The sequence below is a fragment of the Bufo bufo genome, chromosome 3 (genome assembly GCF_905171765.1).
Source record: "Bufo bufo chromosome 3, aBufBuf1.1, whole genome shotgun sequence".
NCBI lineage: Eukaryota > Metazoa > Chordata > Amphibia > Anura > Bufonidae > Bufo > Bufo bufo.
The window spans coordinates 676469442-676494443 of record NC_053391.1 but is presented as its reverse complement, the minus strand read 5'-3'; the positions used below and the strand labels follow the sequence as shown (position 1 = coordinate 676494443).

Here is a 25002-nt window from a genome sequence, read left to right as displayed (position 1 = left end):
GAACAGAGAGCAGACACTGAAGCAGCAGCGTCCAATAAGTTTAATATAATAACAAACACATATAAAAGGCACATTTGGTGCAGGTACGAGACATTCAGTCGGTTCCCGGAGTAACTTGAGAAATGATAAATTGTGCGTGGGAGAATATTAAAAAGCATAAATAACTCTGAACCGCCACGTAGGGGGCTGCAGCTCTGCCCACCGAGAGGAAACGATGCGGCAGCGGAGGAAGGACTGCCCCTGAAGCAGCTGCCATTCAAGTGCGACCAGGAATGTTTTAGAAAACGTCTTTACTACTTCCAGAGTCGATAAAATCCCAGGGCGATCGCCAGGCACGTAAATACAGAAGCTGGAAAAAAAAAAAGGGGGGGGGGGTGAAGAAAATGAATGAAGAACTATCGACATGTGGACTGGAGGCCACGCTGTGTATAGTGTGGACACTGATAGAGATGGGGATCTGTGTGCATCCTATTACAATACACCGCGATCCGCTTAGTTACACTCACCAGCCAAAAAGCGGATGGTGTCCAGTTTATGCGACTCCATAAGTGTCTTCAGAGATGCGATATCGATATCAATCTTCTTATTGATTTCCGCGATGGCGCCATCGGTGGTCACATTCTGCAGTATTCAGGAAAGCGGGAATAATCAGTGTAAGACGATGAGTGGTTCACTCTTATTACTAGCTGTGTGGTGACCAGCTGGTGCTGAACTACACGTCTCAGCGTGTCCTCACAGGGGGCTGTAGGAGCAGCTCTAGCCATAAGTTGGACAGATAAGGCTACTTTCCCATCTGCGTTTTTTGCGGTCCGGTTTTGAAATCCGTCAGGGGATCAAAACCCCAGCACAATGCTTGCATCGTAATAATACAACCGGCTGCATCCGTTCTGAACGGATCCGGTTATATTATATTGAAAATGAAGAAACCGGATCTGGCACTTAAACTACTGTAAGTCAATGGGCGCCGGATCCGGTTTCTTCATTTTTAATATAATACAACCGGACCCGTTCAGAACAGATGCAGCTGCTTGCAGCGATTTAGTGTCCGGAACGGGAATGCATTCTGGTCCGCTCCGTTCCGGTTTGTTCAGTTTTGTCCCTATTGACAATGAATGGGGACAAAACGGAAGCGTTGTGCTGCGGTTGGGAGACCCTGAGCCGTATCTCAAAACCGGACAGCGCAACGCAGATTTGAGAGTAAGGCAACACTTGCAGTTGCCCAGATAGCAATGTTATATAGTGCCGCCGCCGCCACACACTGCTAATATGATGCATTAGGCCGAATGCACACGGCCGTGTTCCGCGGCCGAGAGCGGTCCGTGGTATGCCGGGCTGGATTCCTGTTCAGAGCAGGAGCCCACGGCGTCATTGGTTGCTATGAGGCCGTGCGCTTCATGCCGCCGCTGCACTACAGTAATACACTATACGAGTGTATTACTGTAGTGCAGCGGCGGCATGAAGTGCACGGCGTCATAGCGACCAATGACGCCGTGCTCTCCTGCTCTGAACAGGAATCCAGCCCGGCATACCACGGACCGCTCTTGGCCGCGGAACACGGCCGTGTGCATTCGGCCTAAGTAGTAGCGCTACACAATGCCCAAGTATATATTGCCATAGAGTAACCAAATAATATTGCCATCCAGTGCTCAAATTACAGCAGCATACAGTAACCAAAAAACAGCTCCATATAGAAGGGGAAAAAATAAAAATCAAATAATAGGGTCACACATTGCCTATGTGAATACCGCCATACAAGTACGAAATAATACCACCATACAGTGCTCAAATAACAGCCTCATACATAAAACAAATCCTATAGTGGCACACAATGTCTATGTAAATACCACTGTACAAGTATGAAATAATACCACCACACAGCGCTCAGAAAAACAATCCGTACATAAGGGGATCTAATAACAGTGACAAGGCCTAATACTGCCATAGAGTAACCAAATAATACCAACATACAGTGCTCAAATAACACAAGCATAGTGTGTCCAAATAGCCCCATACATAAAACAAATTGAAAAACAGTGCCTTGCGACGTCTATGTAAATACGCCCATACATGTACGAAATAATAGCACCATACAGTGCTCAAATAACAGCTCCATACATAAAACAAATGTAATAGAGCCACACAATGCGGAAGTTAATACGGCCATACAGTGCACAAATAACAGATCCATACAAGACATCTACTAAAAGTGCCACAAAATATCCAATACTGCCATACAGTCATCCATTAATACCGCTATACAGACCAAATACCAGTCCCATGCATAAATTAATTTTATAGCAGTGCCATAAAATTCCAAAATGAATACTGCCATACAATGCCTAAAAAAATACCGCTATACAGTGCTCATATAATACAACCACAGAATGACCAAATGACAGATCCAGACAAAGTAGGTGCAATAAAATGTCCAATAGTACGGTTATACAATCAGTATTACTATACATAGTGGTCACAAGCAAAAAGGTAGCAGTCCATTTTTGGCGCCCCCTTCAGCAGGGACATTGGATCAGCACGGTGCCCGCACAGGCCTGGTTATATGAGAGAGATCTGATAACTGTACTAATTACAAGCCCTACACCTCCGTGCGATACATCGGCAACCTCTGAAAGTAAACCAAGACGTTTCCATTCACTGAGAGCAAGCAGTTATCTTGAAAACAGTGAAGAATCGATACAGCAAGTAAATGAGAAAACTGCAGAACTTTTGACTGTACAATGACTGCGCTGTTAATACACTTGAGTCACGGCTGTGGCAGGAACCTTACCACGGTGACGTGACAGACAATCCAGAGCAATGCCAAGGCCTCTTGGAACGTGTCACGGCTCAGACTCATCCAAAATTATTTTTTATCATTAATTAGGAAAAACTTTCGGTTTAATTTTACAAAATGTCAAAATTGGTATGAAATGAGATGTGAATGATTAACGGCCGGACTCACAGCTCATCTCTAATAGATCACAAAGCTGCAGCATTAACGGAAAATACTTCATGTTGACAGCAGCAGCGAGAACTGATAATAGCGAGGAAGGGAGGGAGCGCTGCAGCAGAGGGAACTGATCACAGCTGGGGGAGGGAGGGAGCGCTGCAGCAGAGGGAACTGATAATAGCAAGGGAGGGAGCGCTGCAGCAGAGGGAACTGATCACAGCGAGGGAGGGAGGGAGCGCTGCAGCAGAGGGAACTGATCACAGCTGGGGGAGGGAGGGAGCGCTGCAGCAGAGGGAACTGATAACAGCGAGGGAGGGAGGGAGCGCTGCAGCAGAGGGAACTGATAATAGGGAGGGAGGGAGCGCTGCAGCAGAGGGAACTGATCACAGCTGGGGGAGGGAGGGAGCGCTGCAGCAGAGGGAACTGATCACAGCGAGGGAGGGAGGGAGCGCTGCAGCAGAGGGAACTGATCACAGCGAGGGAGGGAGGGAGCGCTGCAGCAGAGGGAACTGATAATAGGGAGGGAGGGAGCGCTGCAGCAGAGGGAACTGATCACAGCTGGGGGAGGGAGGGAGCGCTGCAGCAGAGGGAACTGATCACAGCGAGAGAGGGAGGGAGCGCTGCAGCAGAGGGAACTGATCACAGCGAGGGAGGGAGGGAGCGCTGCAGCAGAGGGAACTGATCACAGCTGGGGGAGGGAGGGAGCGCTGCAGCAGAGGGAACTGATAACAGCGAGGGAGGGAGGGAGCGCTGCAGCAGAGGGAACTGATAATAGGGAGGGAGGGAGCGCTGCAGCAGAGGGAACTGATCACAGCTGGGGGAGGGAGGGAGCGCTGCAGCAGAGGGAACTGATCACAGCTGGGGGAGGGAGGGAGCGCTGCAGCAGAGGGAACTGATAACAGCGAGGGAGGGAGGGAGCGCTGCAGCAGAGGGAACTGATAATAGGGAGGGAGGGAGCGCTGCAGCAGAGGGAACTGATCACAGCTGGGGGAGGGAGGGAGCGCTGCAGCAGAGGGAACTGATCACAGCGAGGGAGGGAGGGAGCGCTGCAGCAGAGGGAACTGATCACAGCGAGGGAGGGAGGGAGCGCTGCAGCAGAGGAAACTGATCACAGCTGGGGGAGGGAGCGCTGCAGCAGAGGGAACTGATCACAGCGAAGGAGGGAGGGAGCGCTGCAGCAGAGGGAACTGATCACAGCTGGGGGAGGGAGGAAGCGCTGCAGCAGAGGGAACTGATCACAGCTGGGGGAGGGAGGGAGCGCTGCAGCAGAGGGAACTGATCACAGCTGGGGGAGGGAGGGAGCGCTGCAGCAGAGGGAACTGATCACAGCTGGGGGAGGGAGGGAGCGCTTCAGCAGAGGGAACTGATCACAGCGAGGGAGGGAGGGAGCGCTGCAGCAGAGGGAACTGATCACAGCTGGAGGAGGGAGGGAGCGTTGCAGCAGAGGGAACTGATCACAGCGAGGGAGGGAGGGAGCGCTGCAGCAGAGGGAACTGATCACAGCTGGGGGAGGGAGGGAGCGCTGCAGCAGAGGGAACTGATCACAGCGAAGGAGGGAGGGAGCACTGCAGCAGAGGGAACTGATAACAGCTGGGGGAGGGAGGGAGCACTGCAGCAGAGGGAACTGATCACAGCTGGGGGAGGGAGGGAGCGCTGCAGCAGAGGGAACTGATCACAGCTGGGGGAGGGAGGGAGCGCTGCAGCAGAGGGAACTGATCACAGCTGGGGGAGGGAGGGAGCGCTTCAGCAGAGGGAACTGATCACAGCGAGGGAGGGAGGGAGCGCTGCAGCAGAGGGAACTGATCACAGCTGGAGGAGGGAGGGAGCGTTGCAGCAGAGGGAACTGATCACAGCGAGGGAGGGAGGGAGCGCTGCAGCAGAGGGAACTGATCACAGCTGGGGGAGGGAGGGAGCGCTGCAGCAGAGGGAACTGATCACAGCTGGGGGAGGGAGCGCTGCAGCAGAGGGAACTGATCACAGCTGGGGGAGGGAGCACTGCAGCAGAGGGAACTGATAACAGCTGGGGGAGGGAGGGAGCACTGCAGCAGAGGGAACTGATCACAGCTGGGGGAGGGAGCGCTGCAGCAGAGGGAACTGATCACAGCTGGGGGAGGGAGCACTGCAGCAGAGGGAACTGATCACAGCTGGGGGAGGGAGGGAGCGCTGCAGCAGAGGGAACTGATCACAGCTGGGAGAGAAGGAGGGAGCGCTGCAGCAGCGAGAACTGATAATAGCGAGGGAGGGAGGGAGCACTGCAGCAGAGGGAACTGATCACAGCTGGGGGAGGGAGGGAGCGCTGCAGCAGAGGGAACTGATCACAGCTGGGGAGGGAGGGAGCGCTGCAGCAGAGGGAACTGATCACAGCTGAGGGAGGGAGCGCTGCAGCAAAGGGAACTGATTACAGCGGGGGAGGGAGGGAACGCCGCAGCAAAGGGAACTTATTACAGCGGGGGAGGGAGGGAGCGCTGCAGCAGAGGGAACTGATCACAGCTGGGGGAGGGAGGGAGCGCTGCAGCAGAGGGAACTGATCACAGCTGGGGGAGGGAGGGAGCGCTGCAGCAGAGGGAACTGATCACAGCTGGGGAGGGAGCGCTGCAGCAGAGGAAACTGATCACAGCTGGGGAGGGAGCGCTGCAGCAGAGGAAACTGATCACAGCTGGGGGAGGGAGCGCTGCAGCAGAGGGAACTGATCACAGCTGGGGAGGGAGCGCTGCAGCAGAGGGAACTGATCACAGCTGGGGAGGGAGCACTGCAGCAGAGGGAACTGATCACAGCTGGGGAGGGAGCGCTGCAGCAGAGGGAACTGATCACAGCTGGGGGAGGGAGCACTGCAGCAGAGGGAACTGATCACAGCTGGGGGAGGGAGCGCTGCAGCAGAGGGTACTGATCACAGCTGGGGAGGGAGCGCTGCAGCAGAGGGAACTGATAACAGCTGGGGGAGGGAGCGCTGCAGCAGAGGGTACTGATCACAGCTGGGGAGGGAGCGCTGCAGCAGAGGGAACTGATAACAGCTGGGGGAGGGAGCGCTGCAGCAGAGGGAACTGATCACAGCTGGGGGAGGGAGCACTGCAGCAGAGGGAACTGATCACAGCTGGGGGAGGGAGCACTGCAGCAGAGGGAACTGATAACAGCTGGGGGAGGGAGCGCTGCAGCAGAGGGTACTGATCACAGCTGGGGAGGGAGCGCTGCAGCAGAGGGAACTGATCACAGCTGGGGGAGGGAGGGAGCGCTGCAGCAGAGGGAACTGATCACAGCTGGAGGAGATTCACTCACACATGTTGATGCACAATGGGTGGGTTGAGGTCTATAACCTTTAGGTAGATCTTTAGATGCTCTTGGTGACAGAGATAGTGGCCCTAGCGAAATTACTATGGCTATCGAACGGCCAGACAGCGACCTCCTGTAGCAATCTGCCTCCATGTAAAGGGGCAGTGTTCAGAGATCCCCGGCAGTGCCACAGAGTTGAATGGAACGGTATTCGACATCATGTGTCCACCGCGCCATTTACATGGGAGAAGACGGGGCCTATCCTGTACACAGGTTCTGTATGCGGACGCTTCTCTATCCAGTCACTCCGATGGTCTCCCAGGGAGGACATAAATATCATATACAGCCCGGGGGAGGGGGGCATTTATTTACTTCACCTTTTTATGGAATTCGGTGCTGGCGTCCATCAGCTTCCTCTCCTGCTCTGTGAACTGAAGAATAAGATTGATATATGAAGGAAGATGTGTCAGGATCCGGGGGTTCCACCTAGATCTGGGGGCACGACGACATGGGGGCTTTATCCTGTACCCCAAGTGTCACCGTGTCATTATCCTGTACCCCGAGTGTCACCGTGTCATTATCCTGTACCCCGAGTGTCACCGTGTCATTATCCTGTACCCCGAGTGTCACCGTGTCATTATCCTGTACCCCGAGTGTCACCGTGTCATTATCCTGTACCCAGCGTGTCACCGTGTCATTATCCTGTACCCCGAGTGTCACCGTGTCATTATCCTGTACCCCGAGTGTCACCGTGTCATTATCCTGTACCCCGAGTGTCACCGTGTCATTATCCTGTACCCCGAGTGTCACCGTGTCATTATCCTGTACCCCAAGTGTCACCGTGTCATTATCCTGTACCCCAAGTGTCACCGTGTCATTATCCTGTACCCCAAGTGTCACCGTGTCATTATCCTGTACCCCAAGTGTCACCGTGTCATTATCCTGTACCCCGAGTGTCACCGTGTCATTATCCTGTACCCCGAGTGTCACCGTGTCATTATCCTGTACCCCGCGTGTCACCGTGTCATTATCCTGTACCCCGCGTGTCACCGTGTCATTATCCTGTACCCCGCGTGTCACCGTGTCATTATCCTGTACCCCGAGTGTCACCGTGTCATTATCCTGTACCCCGAGTGTCACCGTGTCATTATCCTGTACCCCGAGTGTCACCGTGTCATTATCCTGTACCCCGAGTGTCACGTGTCATTATCCTGTACCCCGAGTGTCACGTGTCATTATCCTGTACCCCCGAGTGTCACGTGTCATTATCCTGTACCCCGAGTGTCACGTGTCATTATCCTGTACCCCGAGTGTCACCGTGTCATTATCCTGTACCCCGCGTGTCACCGTGTCATTATCCTGTACCCCGAGTGTCACCGTGTCATTATCCTGTACCCCGAGTGTCACCGTGTCATTATCCTGTACCCCGAGTGTCACGTGTCATTATCCTGTACCCCGAGTGTCACCGTGTCATTATCCTGTACGCGTGTCACCGTGTCATTATCCTGTACCCAGCGTGTCACCGTGTCATTATCCTGTACCCCGAGTGTCACCGTGTCATTATCCTGTACCACGAGTGTCACCGTAGTCATTATCCTGTACCCCAAGTGTCAGTGTGTCGTGGTTCTGGAGCTTTTTCTGAAATCAATGGACTGCGCAGCTGGTATTTTCCCACTCTTATTGTCTCCATATTCTGTACATGGATATAGACCCAGATTACACTAGACACTTGCAGGAGGCTGTCACGTCCCTGCGCTGGCCAGCAGGTGGCACCAGAAGCCTTCTCCGTTATTCCCAGGCTCTTACCATATCGGTGAGGCGGCTCCTCTCCAGGTTGATGTCCAGCTTGGTGTCAGCGCGGATCTGATTTGTTTCGTTCTGATGAAGGAACGATTACAGAGTCAGCGCTGCGGTCACCTGATCTACACAACGTTCCCTACAGCTCCCAAGAATCATTCTTCGTAATAAATTGCCAAGTCATCGAACCCTTAACAGCTGTGACATCACAGCCCAGTGAGGAACGGACACGTCCACTGGAAGAAGCCCCCATTTGTGACCTGCTGTGGAACTAGGTAATATATAAGTAATTTTATCACCAAAAAGTATTCAACCCCTAGGCCGTATCACTGTGGATTTGTTTTATTTTTCGACAATTCGACTAAATTATAGAGTGCGTAAATATTCACACCCTCCAACTTACTATCTATACAGCAGAGGCCCCGGTGGTCACCATTACTGCCTTGAAAAGCTTTGCCCATGAGAACCTTGCAATTTTACCCAAATCTTTACAGTCTCCAAATTTTCCAAAAATATTCAATCCCTCTTGTAATGAAAATCATCTGCGATTCATAATATATTAAAAAAAATGCATCACGTACACTTAAACATATTAAAACAGATCTTTTACTCTAGTCACATTCAGAGCAGCATTTACCCTTCTGCCAGGCATCATTCATCAATATTGCACTGCCCCCTAACAACTTAGCACTGCTCCCATAATGCCTGGACGTGTTCACTATGTTTCCCACAATGCACTACAGAAGCTTATATGGCCGCTAAACCAGCAGGGGGCTGCAGCGAGTCTCACTCGGTCCAGCAAATTTTTGAATGCAGCTTTGGAAGTGACTGGAGGCAAATGTTATCGGTGGCTCGTGTGCTGCTCTGTACCGGTGTCCGGGGTGTGATCACCTACCTGCAGATGATGTCTGACGTGACCAATTTCAATCTTCATTTTCTAGGATGCAAGGGAAAAAAAATATTTGGAATAAAGCTTCATCCACGACACCGATAAAAAGTATGTGCCCCTTTATGCAGCCAATAAAATAACACATAATATACTTAAAGGGGTACTCCCTCCTTTTATCTCTAGGATATGTCTTCACTTTATGATGTCTGAGGAGCTCGATCCCCACCGATCCTGAGGATGAAGGGGTGGTGCACGCAATTACAATCACAATCTCTTAGTGATCTCAAGGGTTGCCTGTGCCTCAGGCCTCATGCACACGACCGTTATTTTATTCCGTGTCTGTTGTTCCGTTTTTCTGCGGACCCATTGACTTTCAATGGGTCCGTTGAAAACCCGGCTAATGCACCGTTTGTCATCCGTGATCTGTGGTTCGTGGTTCCAGTCCGTCATAAAAATATAACCTGTCCTATTTTTTTCACGGAAAACAGTTCGCGGACCCATTCAAGTCAATGGGACCGTGAAAAAACGCGGAGGCACACAAGATTGTCATCCGCGTCCGTTTTTTTTCCTATCATTTGCATGGCAAACTTGGCTTAGACTTTTTTTTTTTTTTTTTACTTTCCTTCATGTCTGGTGATCCTCCAAAAATAAAGGAAGACCCACGGAAACAAAAACGGAAACGGATCACGGAACAACGGAACCCCATTTTGCGGAACGGAACACAACAACGGTCGTGTGCATGAGGCCTCAGACATGCTGAATTTGGTGCTTGTTATGGCATCCCTCCCTAACCTGTGCAACACGTAGCTGCTTCCTCCATTCACCAAATAGCACTCATTGGGCCCTATACATGGAGCAAAAAAGAGAAGGCAGAAGTGGTAATAAACTGCTTATGTCTTCTCCTCGGGGTCCCTGACAGATGGATCTGACATATCCACCTGGCAGCAGTATTGTCCCCAGAAAACCGCTCCCCCCTCTGGCAGCAGCATTCTCCCCTAAACACCCATCCACCTGGCCATGAATGTAGAGACTGCAGTTCCTGGTTTCCAACTGCAACCTCACTGACCAGATATGGTCTATTACTCATCATGTGGAGAAAGCCCCCTTTAATTAGGGTGTGCAACCACTAAACAGCCCCATGAGGTACCACTTTGGGCCAGATCAAAGGGTTGGCGCATTCATTAAGTGGCTGACGGGAACTAGTGACCTTCAAGCCTGCTACACATTTTTCTAAGGCACATTCAGTTGGTGGCATTATCAAAAAGAAGAAGAAAAAAAATAATAATCATTACCATCCAGAGGAGACAATGTCACATAATTATGTGCCGCCCCCCCCCCCCCCCCCCCACCCCCACTATCCTGGACTTCTGTGAGATGTCAGAGACGTTGTGTCTTTTTGTAAAGGTAAAATACGTGTCACTATATGTCAGGCAGTCACCACGAGAACCTCTATTTGCATGATATTTCCATAGCATTACATCCGGGAGTGCAGGGCCACAATGGAGACTCGATGATCCACATCCACAGTATCATATTAAAGCCTACAACTAGTATTTTAATTCTAGGTGCAATAATTGGGGAGCAGCGCTTGCTTGGAAGCTGCAAATGACATCAGGAACAAAGATCACAACCTGTTACGGTCATTTCTTCCCCTGTACAGCCAATTAGGGTGACTGGGGGTATACAGGAACTTTTCTTCATGTTATCACCCCTATAATCAGTAACAGCCTGTTATTGTCATCATCCGCTTGTACAGCCTCCACTGACCTTCAGGAACTTTTCTTCATGTCATCATCACCCCTATTACCAAACACAGCTTGGTCCGGTTATTTCTCCCCCTTTACAGTCTACAATGACTGCAGTGGGGTGAAGGAGAATACATAAACTTTTCTTCGTTCTGACACCCTTCTTATCAATCACAACTTGTCATCATCCCCCTGTACAGCCCCGTTGAGTACGAGATGATACCTGTAGGTATGTTACATGTAAGGGGCACACGTTTTCCATACCTCATTCTCCGCCCTTAGGGTTGCAAATTCGCTTTTCTCCAGAATCACCATGTCTTTCCTAATGGAGTCCAGGTGCGCCATGATCTGCTGAAGTGTAATTTCCTGCAGGAAGAAAAAGCGCACGGCTCAGAGGAGGAAACGCCCAACCCAGCATATGGGTCCGTTCTTACGTCACAGTCAATCTGTCGATTTTGCTGCAGTTTTCTCAAAATTTCTATGGTTTTGCAAAACAAAACCACTGCAAAACCATGCAAACAGACCCTACCACCACTATGCCAAATAACCGCCAATCCAACCCCACTGACCTCAGTCTGTGACTACCGCTAACTCCATGCTGCCACTAGGTGGCAGTGTGAAATTCATAGTGACGTCTGTTGCCACGACTAGCACAGGGATTATGCTACCAAGCGCTTAGCCATTAGTCCTTGACCAAGTGATGACCCCACAGCCACTACTGGATCTGTGACTAATCTAAGACTTCTACCCTAACAGAGACTGTCTTGGTGTCAGTTCCCCTTTAACTGTGTCACACTTCTGTATAAGAGCCTTAACGTCTTGAGCCCTGTGTGGTCGGTCTGTTTTTTTCCTAATCAGGAACACTAATCTTTTTCCTTGTGAGATGCATGTCTGACGGGTGCCCAAATACAATGACAGATCCAATTATGCCGTGATCATAAAATATCAGAATGTGAGAGGATTAATCACACGGCGTCAACAAATAAATAAGGAAATTTGTCACCTAAATTTGATGTGACGTTGAGTCTGTCTATACACGGCATCATCTGATACAGCCGTACAGCCAAGCGTACCCAGAGACTGGAGATGCCATCCATGTCTATTCTGTGCCTTATCAGATATAGAAGACTCCTCAGGAATCAGAATTAATGGACCGCAGGGGGAGGGGGTAACATGGACTTTTATGCATGTTAGCACCCCTCTTTGATTGTCACATGTGCATGTTATACTTGCTCTCTAGGGGGTCTTTTTTTTTTTCCAGAAAAGTAATGAGAAGATGACCCCCTATGCGCATATTTAGGTTATTTATTGACACCACGAGACAAATTTTACCAGCATCCAGATCTTGGTGGACTAACAGACGGCTGTTATTTTGGGCCTATCTTATAGGAACAGCACCCAAACATCCCATGGTTTATCAGACCTAGAGTTGGGACATTCTAACTCCAGTTCTGAGGAACCACAGGAGGTCCTGGTGTTGTGTCCATAATACAGGAGCGATATAGTACCCATATTATACCAGTCTGAAAAAGGTCTTAGTTAATGAATTATAATTGGTGTAAAGGGGTTGACCCGTCTGGTACACTGATGACATATTGCTAAGTCAATGTCAGATAGGAGCATCTCTGAGAGGTGGGATCTGCACCTATCTCCAGAATGCGGCCCAGAAGTGAAGTAGAGCACACTGTGCATGCATAGCTTGATCTCCATTCACCGCAATGGGATTTCCAAAAATAGATGAATAGAAGACCCATAGCGGCCCGCTCACTACTAAGGGACTGCTGAAAATAGCAGAGCCAGAGCTCCTTTAGCGGTAAGCAGAAGGTGGTCAAGTATGCGTGGCCCCATACTGCTCCTATGTCCAAGAATATAACTACTATAATACTGCTCCTATGTCCAAGAATATAACTACTATAATACTGCCCCCTATGTACAAGAATATAACTACTATAATACTGCTCCTATGTACAAGAATATAACTACTATAATACTGCTCCTATGTCCAAGAATATAACTACTATAATACTGCTCCTATGTACAAGACTATAACTACTATAATACTGCTCCTATGTACAATAATATAACTACTATAATACTGCTCCTATGTCCAAGAATATAACTACTATAATACTGCTCCTATGTACAAGAATATAACTACTATAATACTGCTCCTATGTACAAGAATATAACTACTATAATACTACTCCTATGTACAAGAATATAACTACTATAATACTGCTCCTATGTACAAGAATATAACTACTATAATACTGCTCCTATGTACAATAATATAACTACTATAATACTGCTCCTATGTACAAGAATATAACTACTATAATACTGCTCCTATGTACAAGAATATAACTACTATAATACTGCTCCTATGTACAAGAATATAACTACTATAATACTGCTCCTATGTACTATTATATAACTGCTATAATACTGCCTCCTATGTACAAGAATATAACTACTATAATACTGCTCCTATGTACAAGAATATAACTACTATAATACTGCCTCCTATGTACAAGAATATAACTACTATAATACTGCTTCCTATGTACAAGAATATAACTACTATAATACTGTTCCTATGTATAAAAATATAACTACTATAATACTGCTCCTATGTACAAGAATATAACTACTATAATACTGCTCCTATGTACAAGAATATAACTACTATAATACTGCTCCTATGTACAAGAATATAACTACTATAATACTGCCTCCTATGTACAAGAATATAACTACTATAATACTGCCTCCTATGTACAAGAATATAACTACTATAATACTGCTCCTATGTACAAGAATATAACTACTATAATACTGCTCCTATGTACAAGAATATAACTACTATAATACTGCTCCTATGTACTATTATATAACTGCTATAATACTGCCTCCTATGTACAAGAATATAACTACTATAATACTGCTCCTATGTACAAGAATATAACTACTATAATACTGCCTCCTATATACAAGAATATAACTACTATAATACTGCTCCTATGTACAAGAATATAACTACTATAATACTGCTCCTATGTATAAGAATATAACTACTATAATACTGCTCCTATGTACAAGAATATAACTACTATAATACTGCTCCTATGTACAAGAATATAACTACTATAATACTGCTCCTATGTACAAGAATATAACTACTATAATACTGCCTCCTATGTACAAGAATATAACTACTATAATACTGCCTCCTATGTACAAGAATATAACTACTATAATACTGCTCCTATGTACAAGAATATAACTACTATAATACTGCCTCCTATGTACAAGAATATAACTACTATAATACTGCCTCCTATGTACAAGAATATAACTACTATAATACTGCCTCCTATGTACAAGAATATAACTACTATAATACTGCCTCCTATGTACAAGAATATAACTACTATAATACTGCCTCCTATGTACAGGAATATAACTACTATAATACTGCCCCTATGTACAAGAATATAACTACTATAATACTGCTCCTATGTACAAGAATATAACTACTATAATACTGCTCCTATGTACAAGAATATAACTACTATAATACTGCTCCTATGTATAAGAATATAACTACTATAATACTGCTCCTATGTACAAGAATATAACTACTATAATACTGCTCCTATGTATAAGAATATAACTACTATAATACTGCTCCTATGTACAAGAATATAACTACTATAATACTGCTCCTATGTACAAGAATATAACTACTATAATACTGCCTCCTATGTACAAGAATATAACTACTATAATACTACCTGCTAGGTACAAGAATATAACTACTATAATACTGCTCCTATGTACAAGAATATAACTACTATAATACTGACTCCTATGTACAAGAATATAACTACTATAATACTGCCTCCTATGTACAAGAATATAACTACTATAATACTACCTGCTAGGTACAAGAATATAACTACTAGAATACTGCTCCTATGTACAAGAATATAACTACTATAATACTGACTCCTATGTACAAGAATATAACTACTATAATACTGCCTCCTATGTACAAGAATATAACTACTATAATACTGCTCCTATGTACTATTCTATTATGTAGTGTGCTGTACTCTGGGATAGCTGTGTGTACCTGCTGGGCCCGGGTCACCATGTCCTTGTATACCGTATCCAGGCTTGAGTTGGTCAGTGATGCCAGCACTGTTACTACCGCTTCAGACTGTTCTTTATTAAAACCTAAAAATTGGAAAAAGAGAAATTAACGCTATGACAGCGTAATCTATGCACTTTGTGTCTGGAGTGTTATAACCTCACCGGCCTGTAGGTGTCTCTGCTGCACAAGAAGCGATGAATGGTAAGTTCTATAAGCGCCACTTATGTGCTGCAGCATCCTTATGTTGTGTCATGTTTCTGGGGGCCACAGAGTGACAACCTTGTAACCAGTAGGAGTTGTCAGAGCTCCTCCCGTGCTGTATTGGAAGCAATAACAATAACATCTGGAAGTTCCGGAGAAAGAAAAGGATGACATACCGCTTTGTACGTGGCTGTATTTTATGGCGGTATTAATGTTGGAAACCTGATGGCCCCATTATAGTGAATGGGTCGGGCTCTGGCGAAGTCGGCAGATGTGGTTCCAGTATTCTGTTCCTATGCCAGAACTTATCAGAATGTAGACACAGATGTGAACCAAGACTAATACATATATACATATACACACACACACACACACACAACATATCGTATCATGTATGTACACACTAAGACATGAGGACTTGACTACAACTACGATGTGTAACCACAGCTCAATATATACAGTAAGCAAATGGAAATACACGTGTAACACAACTGTACGCACACGCAGGTATACATACCCTCCACACGTGCACATACTATATCTTCTCATCACATGTACACATCCATACATACACTCAACACTGGTACATGTACACTCACACACCGCCTGTATATATTCATACATACAGTGCCTTGCAAAAGTATTCACCCCCATTGACTTTATCGTGTTTTGTTACATTACAGCCTTAAGTTCAATGTTTTGTTAGGGCTCTTTCACACTTGCGTTGTCCGGATCCGTCGTGTACTCCATTTGCCGGAAGTGCCCGCCGGATCCGTAACAACGCAAGTGAACTGAAAGCATTTGAAGACGGATCCATCTTCAAAATGCGTTCAGTGTTACTATGGCACCCAGGACGCTATTAAAGTCCTGGCTGCCATAGTAGTAGTGGGGAGCGGGGGAGCGGTATACTTACAGTCCGTGCGGCTCCCGGGGCGCTCCAGAATGACGTCAGAGCGCCCCATGCGCATGGATGACGTGATCCATGCGATCACGTCATCCATGTGCGTGGGGCGCCCTGACGTCACTCTGAAGCGCCCCGGGAGCTGCACGGACGGTAAGTACACTGCTCCCCCGCTCCCCACTACACTTTTCCATGGCAAACAGGACTTTAGCGTCCTGGCAGCCATGGTAACCATTCAGAAAAAGCTAAACGTCGGATCCGGTAATGCGCCGAAACGACGTTTAGCTTAAGGCCGGATCCGGATTAATGTCTTTCAATGGGCATTAATTCCGGATCCGTCATGCTGCGGTATTTTCTCCAGCCAAAAATCGTTCCGTACCGGAACTGAAGACATCCTGATGCATCCTGAACGGATTTCTCTCCATTCAGAATGCATTAGGATAAAACTGATCAGGATTCTTCCGGCATAGAGCCCCGACGACGGAACTCTATGCCGGAAGAAAAGAACGCAAGTGTGATAGAGCCCTAATCTGAATGTTATGTGATGGATCAGAACACAATAGTCTAAGTTGGTGAAGTGAAATGAGAAAAATATATAAATAAAACTATTGTTTAGAAATAGAAAACAGAAGATTGTCCTGTGCGTATGTATTCACCCCCTTTGTTAGGAAGCCCATAAAAATCTCTGGTGCAACCAATTACCTTCAGAAGTCACATAATTAGTGACATGATGTCACCTGTGTGTAATCTAAGTGTCACATGATCTGTCATTACATAAACACACCTTATTTGGAAGGCCCCAGAGGCTGCAACACCTAAGCAAGAGGCATCACTGACCAAACACTGCCATGAAGACCAAGGAACTCTCCAAACAAGTTAGGGACAATGTTGTTGAGAAGTATAAATCAGGGTTAGGTTATAAAAAAAATATCCAAACCTTTGATGATCCCCAGAAGCACCATCAAATCTATCATAACCTAATGGAAAGAACATGTCACAACAGCAAACCTGCCAAGACACGGCCGCCCACCAAAACCACGGACCGGGCAAGGAGGGCATTAATCAGAGAGGCAGCACAGAGACCTAAGGTAACCCTGGAGGAGCTGCAGAGTTCCACAGCAGAGACTGGAGTATCTGTACATAGGACGACAATAAGCCGTACGCTCCATAAAGTTGGGCTTTATGGCGGAGTGGCCAGAAGAAAGCCATTACTGTCAGCAAAAAACAAAAAGGCACGTTGTGAGTTTGTGAAAAGGCATGTGGGAGACTCCCAAAATGTATGGAGGAGGGTGCTCTGGTCTGATGAGACTGAAATTGAGCTTTTCGGCCATCAAAGAAAATGCTATGTCTGGAGCAAACCCAACACATCACATCACCCAAAGAACACCATCCCCACAGTGAGACATGGTGGTGGCAGCATCATGCTGGGGGATGGGAAACTGGTCAAAGTTGAGGGAAAGATGGACGGTGCTAAATACAGGGATATTCTTCAGCAGAACCTGCACCACTCTGTGCGCGATTTAAAGATGGCTGTTCACAAGCGCAAACCATCCAACCTGAAGGAGCTGGAGCATCTCTTGTCCATGTACATACACTTATCCTTTATACATGTACACGCTTCTACATATAATCAACACTTGTCCATGTAGACCTCATACATTCGCACAACACGTACACACTAATTCACATGATCATCTCTTATACAGGTACAGTCATACATACCCTCTTTACTTGTGCATGTACACACTCATACATACATCACTTGTACATGTACACACATACATACATCACTTGTACATGTACACACATACATACATCACTTGTACATGTACACACATACATACATCACTTGTACATGTACACACATACATACATCACTTGTACATGCTCATATATAAATACACTTATCACTTGTACATGTACACACATACATATACACGCTCATACATAAACTCACACTCATCTCTATACTTATTACTTGTACACACGCTCATCCATACACTAATCACTTGTACATGTACACACATACATACATCACTTGTATATGTACACACATACACGCTCATACATATACTCATCACTTGTACACACTCATACATACATTTATAACTTTCACACGCTCATCTCTATACTTATTAGGCCTCATGCACACGACCGTATTTTTTTGCGGTCCGCAAAACGGGGTTCCGTTTTCCCGTGATCCGTGACCGTTTTTTCGTCCGTGGGTCTTCCTTGATTTTTGGAGGATCCACGGACATGAAAAAAAAGTCGTTTTGGTGTCCGCCTGGCCGTGCGGAGCCAAACGGATCCGTCCTGAATTACAATGCAAGTCAATGGGGACGGATCCGTTTGACGTTGACACAATATGGTGCCATTTCAAACGGATCCGTCCCCATTGACTTTCAATGTAAAGTCTGGAGTCCCTTTTATACCATCAGATCGGAGTTTTCTCCAATCCGATGGTATATTTTAACTTGAAGCGTCCCCATCACCATGGGAACGCCTCTATGTTAGAATATACTGTCGGATATGAGTGAGATCGTGAAACCTCATTTCCGACAGTATATTCTAACACAGAGGCGTTCCCATGGTGATGGGGACGCTTCTAGTTAGAATATACTACAAACTGTGTACATGACTGCCCCCTGCTGCCTAGCAGCATCCGATCTCTTACAGGGGGCCGTGATCAGCACAATTAACCCCTTAGGTGCCGCACCTGAAGGGGTTAATTGTACTATCATATCCCCCTGTAAGAGATCAGGGCTGCCAGGCAGCAGGGGGCAGACCCCCCCCTCCTCCCCAGTTTGAATATCATTGGTGGCCAGTGCGGCCCCCCCCCCCTCCTCCCTCTATTGTAATAATTCGTTGGTGGCACAGTGTGCCCCCCCCCTTCCTCCCTCTATTGTAATAAATCGTTGGTGGCACAGTGTGCGCCCCCCATTGGCCCCCCCTCCCTCTATAGCATTAACAACATTGGTGGCTAGTGTGCGGCCTCCCATCTTCCCCCCCCCCCCCCCCCCCGATCATTGGTGGCAGCGGGTTACTAGCAATAGTACAATAGTAAAGATTCATACTTACCTGGGAGCTGCGAGGTTCGTGTCCGGCCGGGAGCTCCTCCTACTAGTAAGTGACAGTTCATTTAGCAATGCGCCGCACAGACCTGTCACTTACCAGTAGGTGGAGCTCCCGGCCGGACACTAACATCGCAGCAGCAGCCTGGAGCAGGTAAGTATGAATCTTCTACTATTGTACTATTGCTACGTAACCATGGCAACCAGGACTGTAGTAGCGTCCCGGTTGCCATGGTTACCGATCGGAGCCCCAGCGATTAAACTGGGTCTCCGATCGGAACTCCTCTGCCACCAATGATGGGGGGGGGGGGGGGGAGAGATGGGAGGCCGCACACTGGCCACCAATGTTGTTAATGCTATAGAGGGAGGGGGGGCCGATGGGGGGCGCACACTGTGCCACCAACGAATTATTACAATAGCGGGAGGGAGGGGGGGGGGCGCACACTGTGCCACCAACGAATTATTACAATAGAGGGAGGGGGGGGGCCGCACTGGCCACCAATGATATTCAAACTGGGGAGGGGGGGGGGGAGGGTCTGCCCGGGGGGGAGGGTCTGCCCCCTGCTGCCTGGCAGCCCTGATCTCTTACAGGGGGCCGTGATCAGCACAATTAACCCCTTCAGGTGCCGCACCTGAAGGGGTTAATTGTGCTGATCACGGCCCCCTGTAAGAGATCGGGTGCTGCCAGGCAGCAGGGGGCAGTCTTGTACACAGTTTGTAGTGTATTCTAACTAGAAGCGTCCCCATCACCATGGGAACGCTTCTGTGTTAGAATATACTGTCGGTTCTGAGTTTTCACGAAGTGAAAACTCAGCTTTGAAAAAGCTTTTATGCAGACGGATCTTCGGATCCGTCTGTATAAAAACTAACCTACGGCCACGGATCACGGACACGGATGCCAATCTTGTGTGCATCCGTGTTCTTTCACGGACCCATTGACTTGAATGGGTCCGTGAACCGTTGGCCGTGAAAAAAATAGGACAGGTCATATTTTTTTCACGGCCAGGAAACACGGCTCACGGATGCGGCTGCCAAACGGTGCATTTTCCGTTTTTTCCACGGACCCATTGAAAGTCAATGGGTCCGCGAAAAAAAACGGAAAACGGCACAACGGCCACGGATGCACACAACGGTCGTGTGCATGAGGCCTTACTTGTACACACGCATCACTTGTACGCATACACACACGCCCGTTCATACATACATGTACACACTGATACACGCACTCATCCCTTGCACACACACACGTATCAGTCACACACGTGAGCTTCCTTTGCGGACTAGGTCGCGCTCCCGCAGGCTCTTCGCACTCTCTGTGTAATGTTATCAGGCTTCTCCTTGCTGATGAGATAAAACTCTATCCGGGGCGAGGTGATCGGCGCCTCCTTGTGGTGACCTTGTCCCTATAATCTGGGAAGACACAATGACAGGTCGATAAACCTGCCACCGCAGCAAACGAACCTGCGCTCTGATCTACGATCGATGCACTTCACAGGCTGCAGATTTCATGATCCAGGCGGTCTCATCCAGGAGAGCATATAAAATAAAGCAGTGCATAAACTGCCTCCGCAGTCACATTTATTACATTTCTTTTAAGTATTTTTTTATATATATTTTTTTTTCCTGCCGTTATATCTAACCCAGCTTTTCTACACTCTGCTGCCCATCAGAGGTCAGTCATACCCCCCTCTTCCCAACATCTCAGGGTGCCTCTCCGTCCCCCCTGGACATGTAAATCATTCCATATCATTTCTGTGACCGCTGCAGCCAATCACTGGTCTCAGCGGTTCTGTGCTGTTCATACACGTGACTGCTGAGGCAGGTGATTGGCTCTAGTGGTCAAAGAATGTGATGTCATAAGTTCAGGATCAGAGCGGTGGTGCCAGACCTAACCCTTAGGGTCCATTCACACGTCCGCAAAATGGGTCCGCATCCCCAGACCCATTCATTTTCAATCCGCAATTGCAGATCCGCACTTCCGCATCCGTGCTTCCGTTTCCGCAAAAAAATAGAACATGTCCCATTTGTGTCCGCAATTGCGCACAAGATTAGGCATTTTCTATTATAGTGCCGGCGATGTGTGGTCCGCAAATTGCGGAATGCACATTGCCGGTGTCCGTGTTTTGCGGATCGTGTGAATGGACCCTTACACGCACCATGACGTACAGTAGTCACATTGTGGTGCAGTGTAAAGCGTAGCTCCATACGCGGCAGGTTCCGGCTGTGTAATACACCTGCCACTCAGCGATCACACTGATTCTGCCCATTTAACCCCTCCGATACCGCAGTCAATAGTGACCGTGGCATCTGAGAAGTTACACAGGGAGGGAGGGGACGCCGCCAAAACGTAGGGCACCGATGGGTTGCCATGACAGCCTGGGGCCTTGTGAAAGTTCAGGCCTGTTATGGCTAAATGACCTGAAAAGCCGTGCAGAGAACTACAACTCCCAGTCTGTCCAGCCTGTTATTTATGTGATATCAGAGGACGTTACAGGGATGAAGTATGAGGAGAAAACTACAACTCCCAGCATATCCAGGACAGTTATAATGTGATATCAGAAGACATTACAGGGAGGCGGTATAAAAGAAGAGAACTACAATCCCCAGCATGTCTAAGCTGTTATTATGTGATATCAGACAACATTACAGAAAGGAGGTATAAGAGGAGAGAACTACAACTCCCAGCATGTCATTATATGCCATCATAGGACATTACAGGGAGGAGGTATAAAAGGAGACAACTACAACTCCCAGCATGTCCCTGGGAACCACTGAAATCATTGCTTCTCCAATGTATTCTCCTCCACACAGAGCTCTGTCTTCACAGGTCCTCCACTGCTGTTTCACCCCGTACTTCCGTTCTTCAAAAAGATAGGACATGTTCTATCTTTTTGCACAACGGCCGGATCGCGGACCCATTCAAGTGAATGGGTCCGCGATCCGCTGCCCCACGGACTGTGCTCGTGCATTGCGGGCCGCCAGTGTGAAAGAGGTCTTAGGGCACAGTGAACGTCTTAAGAACAAATCTGAAAAAACTTTGGCAAAATTGCAATTTTTTCCTTTCAGCGCGCAAAGAATCTTTTTTCCCCCCGTTTTCAATACAAGCTATAAAAATATAAACATGGCCATTAAAAAAAATACAACTTGTCAGGCAAAAAACAAGCCCTTATACAGCTAGGTGAACAGAAAAAAAAAATAAAAGTTAAATAATTTTTTTTAAAAAAAATATGGCTCTTGGAAGGCGGGGAAAGAGAAACGAAAACGAAAAAATAAATAAAATAAAATAGGGTGTTTCCTGAAAATTAAAGAGGAGAAAAGTTTTTGTTTTCTTTACATACTGTCCACATCAAATTTTACAAAAAAATATAAAAAATGTGGAATATTTCAACTTTTCAGAATGTAAACAACCAGAACAATCTTTCTGCAGACCACGAACAAGTAGGGAATGTTACAAGGGTTTTCTGAGATTTTTATATTGATGACCTGTCCTCTGGATAAGTCATCAGTGTCTGATCAGTGGCGGTCCGACGCCCAGGATCCCTGACGATCAGCTGTTTGAGAAGGCAGCGGCGCTCGTGTGAGTGTCAAGGCTTTCTAGCCACTTACAAAGCACAGCGCCATACATTGTATAGTGGCTGTGCTTGGTACTGCACTCAGCCCCATTCACTTGTTCCTAGGTCAAATGACTGATGAATGTGTTGTCACTTGGCCTAGGAAATGCTGAGAGAAGACGGAGGAGCTCACTGGAGCGCTACTGCCTTCTCATACAACTGATCGGTGGGGGTCCAGGGTGTCAGACCCCCACTGATCAGATACTGACAGGTCATTAGTAAGAAAATTTCAGATTTCAGCTCTGAACCTGAGTGCAGCTGTGGAGTATAATACAAGATGTAACTCAGGATCAGTACAGGATAAGTAATGTAATGTATGTACAAAGTGACTCCACCAGCAGAATAGTGAGTGCAGCTCTGGAGTATAATACAGGATGTAACTCAGGATCAGTACAGGATAAGTAATGTAATGTATGTACACAGTGACTCCACCAGCAGAATAGTGAGTGCAGCTCTGGAGTATAATACAGGATGTAACTCAGGATCAGTACAGGATAAGTAATGTAATGTATGTACACAGTGACTGCACCAGCAGAATAGTGAGTGCAGCTCTGGAGTATAATACAGGATGTAACTCAGGATCAGTACAGGATAAGTAATGTAATGTATGTACACAGTGACTCCACCAGCAGAATAGTGAGTGCAGCTCTGGAGTATAATACAGGATGTAACTCAGGATCAGTACAGGATAAGTAATGTATGTACACAGTGACTGCACCAGCAGAATAGTGAGTGCAGCTCTGGAGTATAATACAGGATGTAACTCAGGATCAGTACAGGATAAGTAATGTAATGTATGTACACAGTGACTGCACCAGCAGAATAGTGAGTGCAGCTCTGGAGTATAATACAGGATGTAACTCAGGATCAGTACAGGATAAGTAATGTAATGTATGTACACAGTGACTCCACCAGCAGAATAGTGAGTGCAGCTCTGGAGTATAATACAGGATGTAACTCAGGATCAGTACAGGATAAGTAATGTAATGTATGTGCACAGTGACTGCACCAGTAGAATAGTGAGTGCAGCTCTGGAGTATAATATAGGATGTAACTCAGGATCAGTACAGGATAAGTAATGTATGTACACGGTGACTCCACCAGCAGAATAGTGAGTGCAGCTCTGGAGTATAATACAGGATGTAACTCAGGGTCAGTACAGGATAAGTAATGTAATGTATGTACACAGTGACTCCACCAGCAGAATAGTGAGTGCAGCTCTGGAGTATAATACAGCATGTAACTCAGGATCAGTACAGGATAAGTAATGTATATACACAGTGACTGCACCAGAAGAATAGTGAGTGCAGCTCTGGAGCTCAGAGAGTTCTGCTGTCAGATAATGTACATATAGTCTGGTGAAGGCCACTTACCGTGAGTTTCCAGGTCTCGCACTAGAGCGTGAGTATCAAACGTCAGCCTCCTCTGCTCCGAGGAGGTGATCTCCACCTGTCTGACATCATAATTAGAGGGTAACGCCGCAGAGGATACAAATCCTTCAAAGAAACCAGAGCAAACTTAGCGTGGACAATGCAAAACACTTATGTGACAGATATTCTAGTATTGCTTTAACATCTAAAAAGAACCGCAGAGAAATTAGGGGGAGCAGGGCCCCACAGCAGCACAGAGTATATCAGGAGTGTGCTGATCGTATGACCTGGTTGTATGGACTTTCAATGTTTTCCATGGTCCCACTCACACAAAACCACAAGAGTGGATACTGTGCAGGAGACAATGTGCTAATAAAGTTGTTTCAAAGCAACTATTGAAACTTGTGTACAGCGACCCGCTTACCCCTCCTTGAACTCCTCTGTGCTGCTGTGAGCAGCTGGGCCGTCCACCTGTAACCGGTCACTCTCATCCTCTCCTGTCTCCTCACTGACAGCTCCAGTGTATCTCCGCCCTCCAGTCTCGGCACAAGATTAGCTTCCCGCTGCGTCACTTCCGGTCCGGCGCCAGGCATTTTGGGGCTTGTAGTTTTCTGCTTGTAAGGAGCCAGCGCGGCGGCTGCTGATGCTGCACAATTGGGAAGTGGCGGGAAAACGCCGGATCAGTCAGCAGCCTGAGGGCGGGAAATAGGAATAATCGTAACATGGAGGCTGCCACTTATCAGCATCTGGCATCTTGTGGTAGTCCAAATCAGATATATGGAGTACTCGGAGGAAGAATGACACAGTCAGGGTGCTCTGAATCATAGGTTCTCAGTTTATTGCACAGTACAGCAAATACTTGTACCCATATTCTGAATAACTAGTTATCATCCACCCATATCTCACATTCGACATTGGCAATGAGCCCAGAACAGTGCAGCCTTCCTTGAGGAGCAGACACATTCATAACATACAACTCAGCAGTCTGTACTTTTCCATCAAGACCTTTTATGCTCGAGTATAACATGGCTGCCTTTATACAACATG

General features: G+C 47.2%; 1 protein-coding gene across 1 annotated transcript; it reads right to left on the bottom strand.

The window, feature by feature from the left end:
* Nucleotides 1-22: 22 nt before the first annotated feature.
* CCDC90B (coiled-coil domain containing 90B) lies at nt 23-24539 on the bottom strand. The gene is made up of 9 exons (XM_040426397.1): nt 24380-24539; nt 23959-24081; nt 14781-14884; nt 10910-11011; nt 8907-8948; nt 8021-8092; nt 6592-6645; nt 507-621; nt 23-349 (listed from the first exon to the last, which is right to left on the bottom strand). Exons 1-9 carry the CDS (start codon nt 24444-24446, stop codon nt 294-296), a joined length of 735 nt encoding a protein of 244 aa, XP_040282331.1. The 5' UTR covers nt 24447-24539; the 3' UTR covers nt 23-293.
* Between the last annotated feature and the right edge of the window lie 463 nt (nt 24540-25002).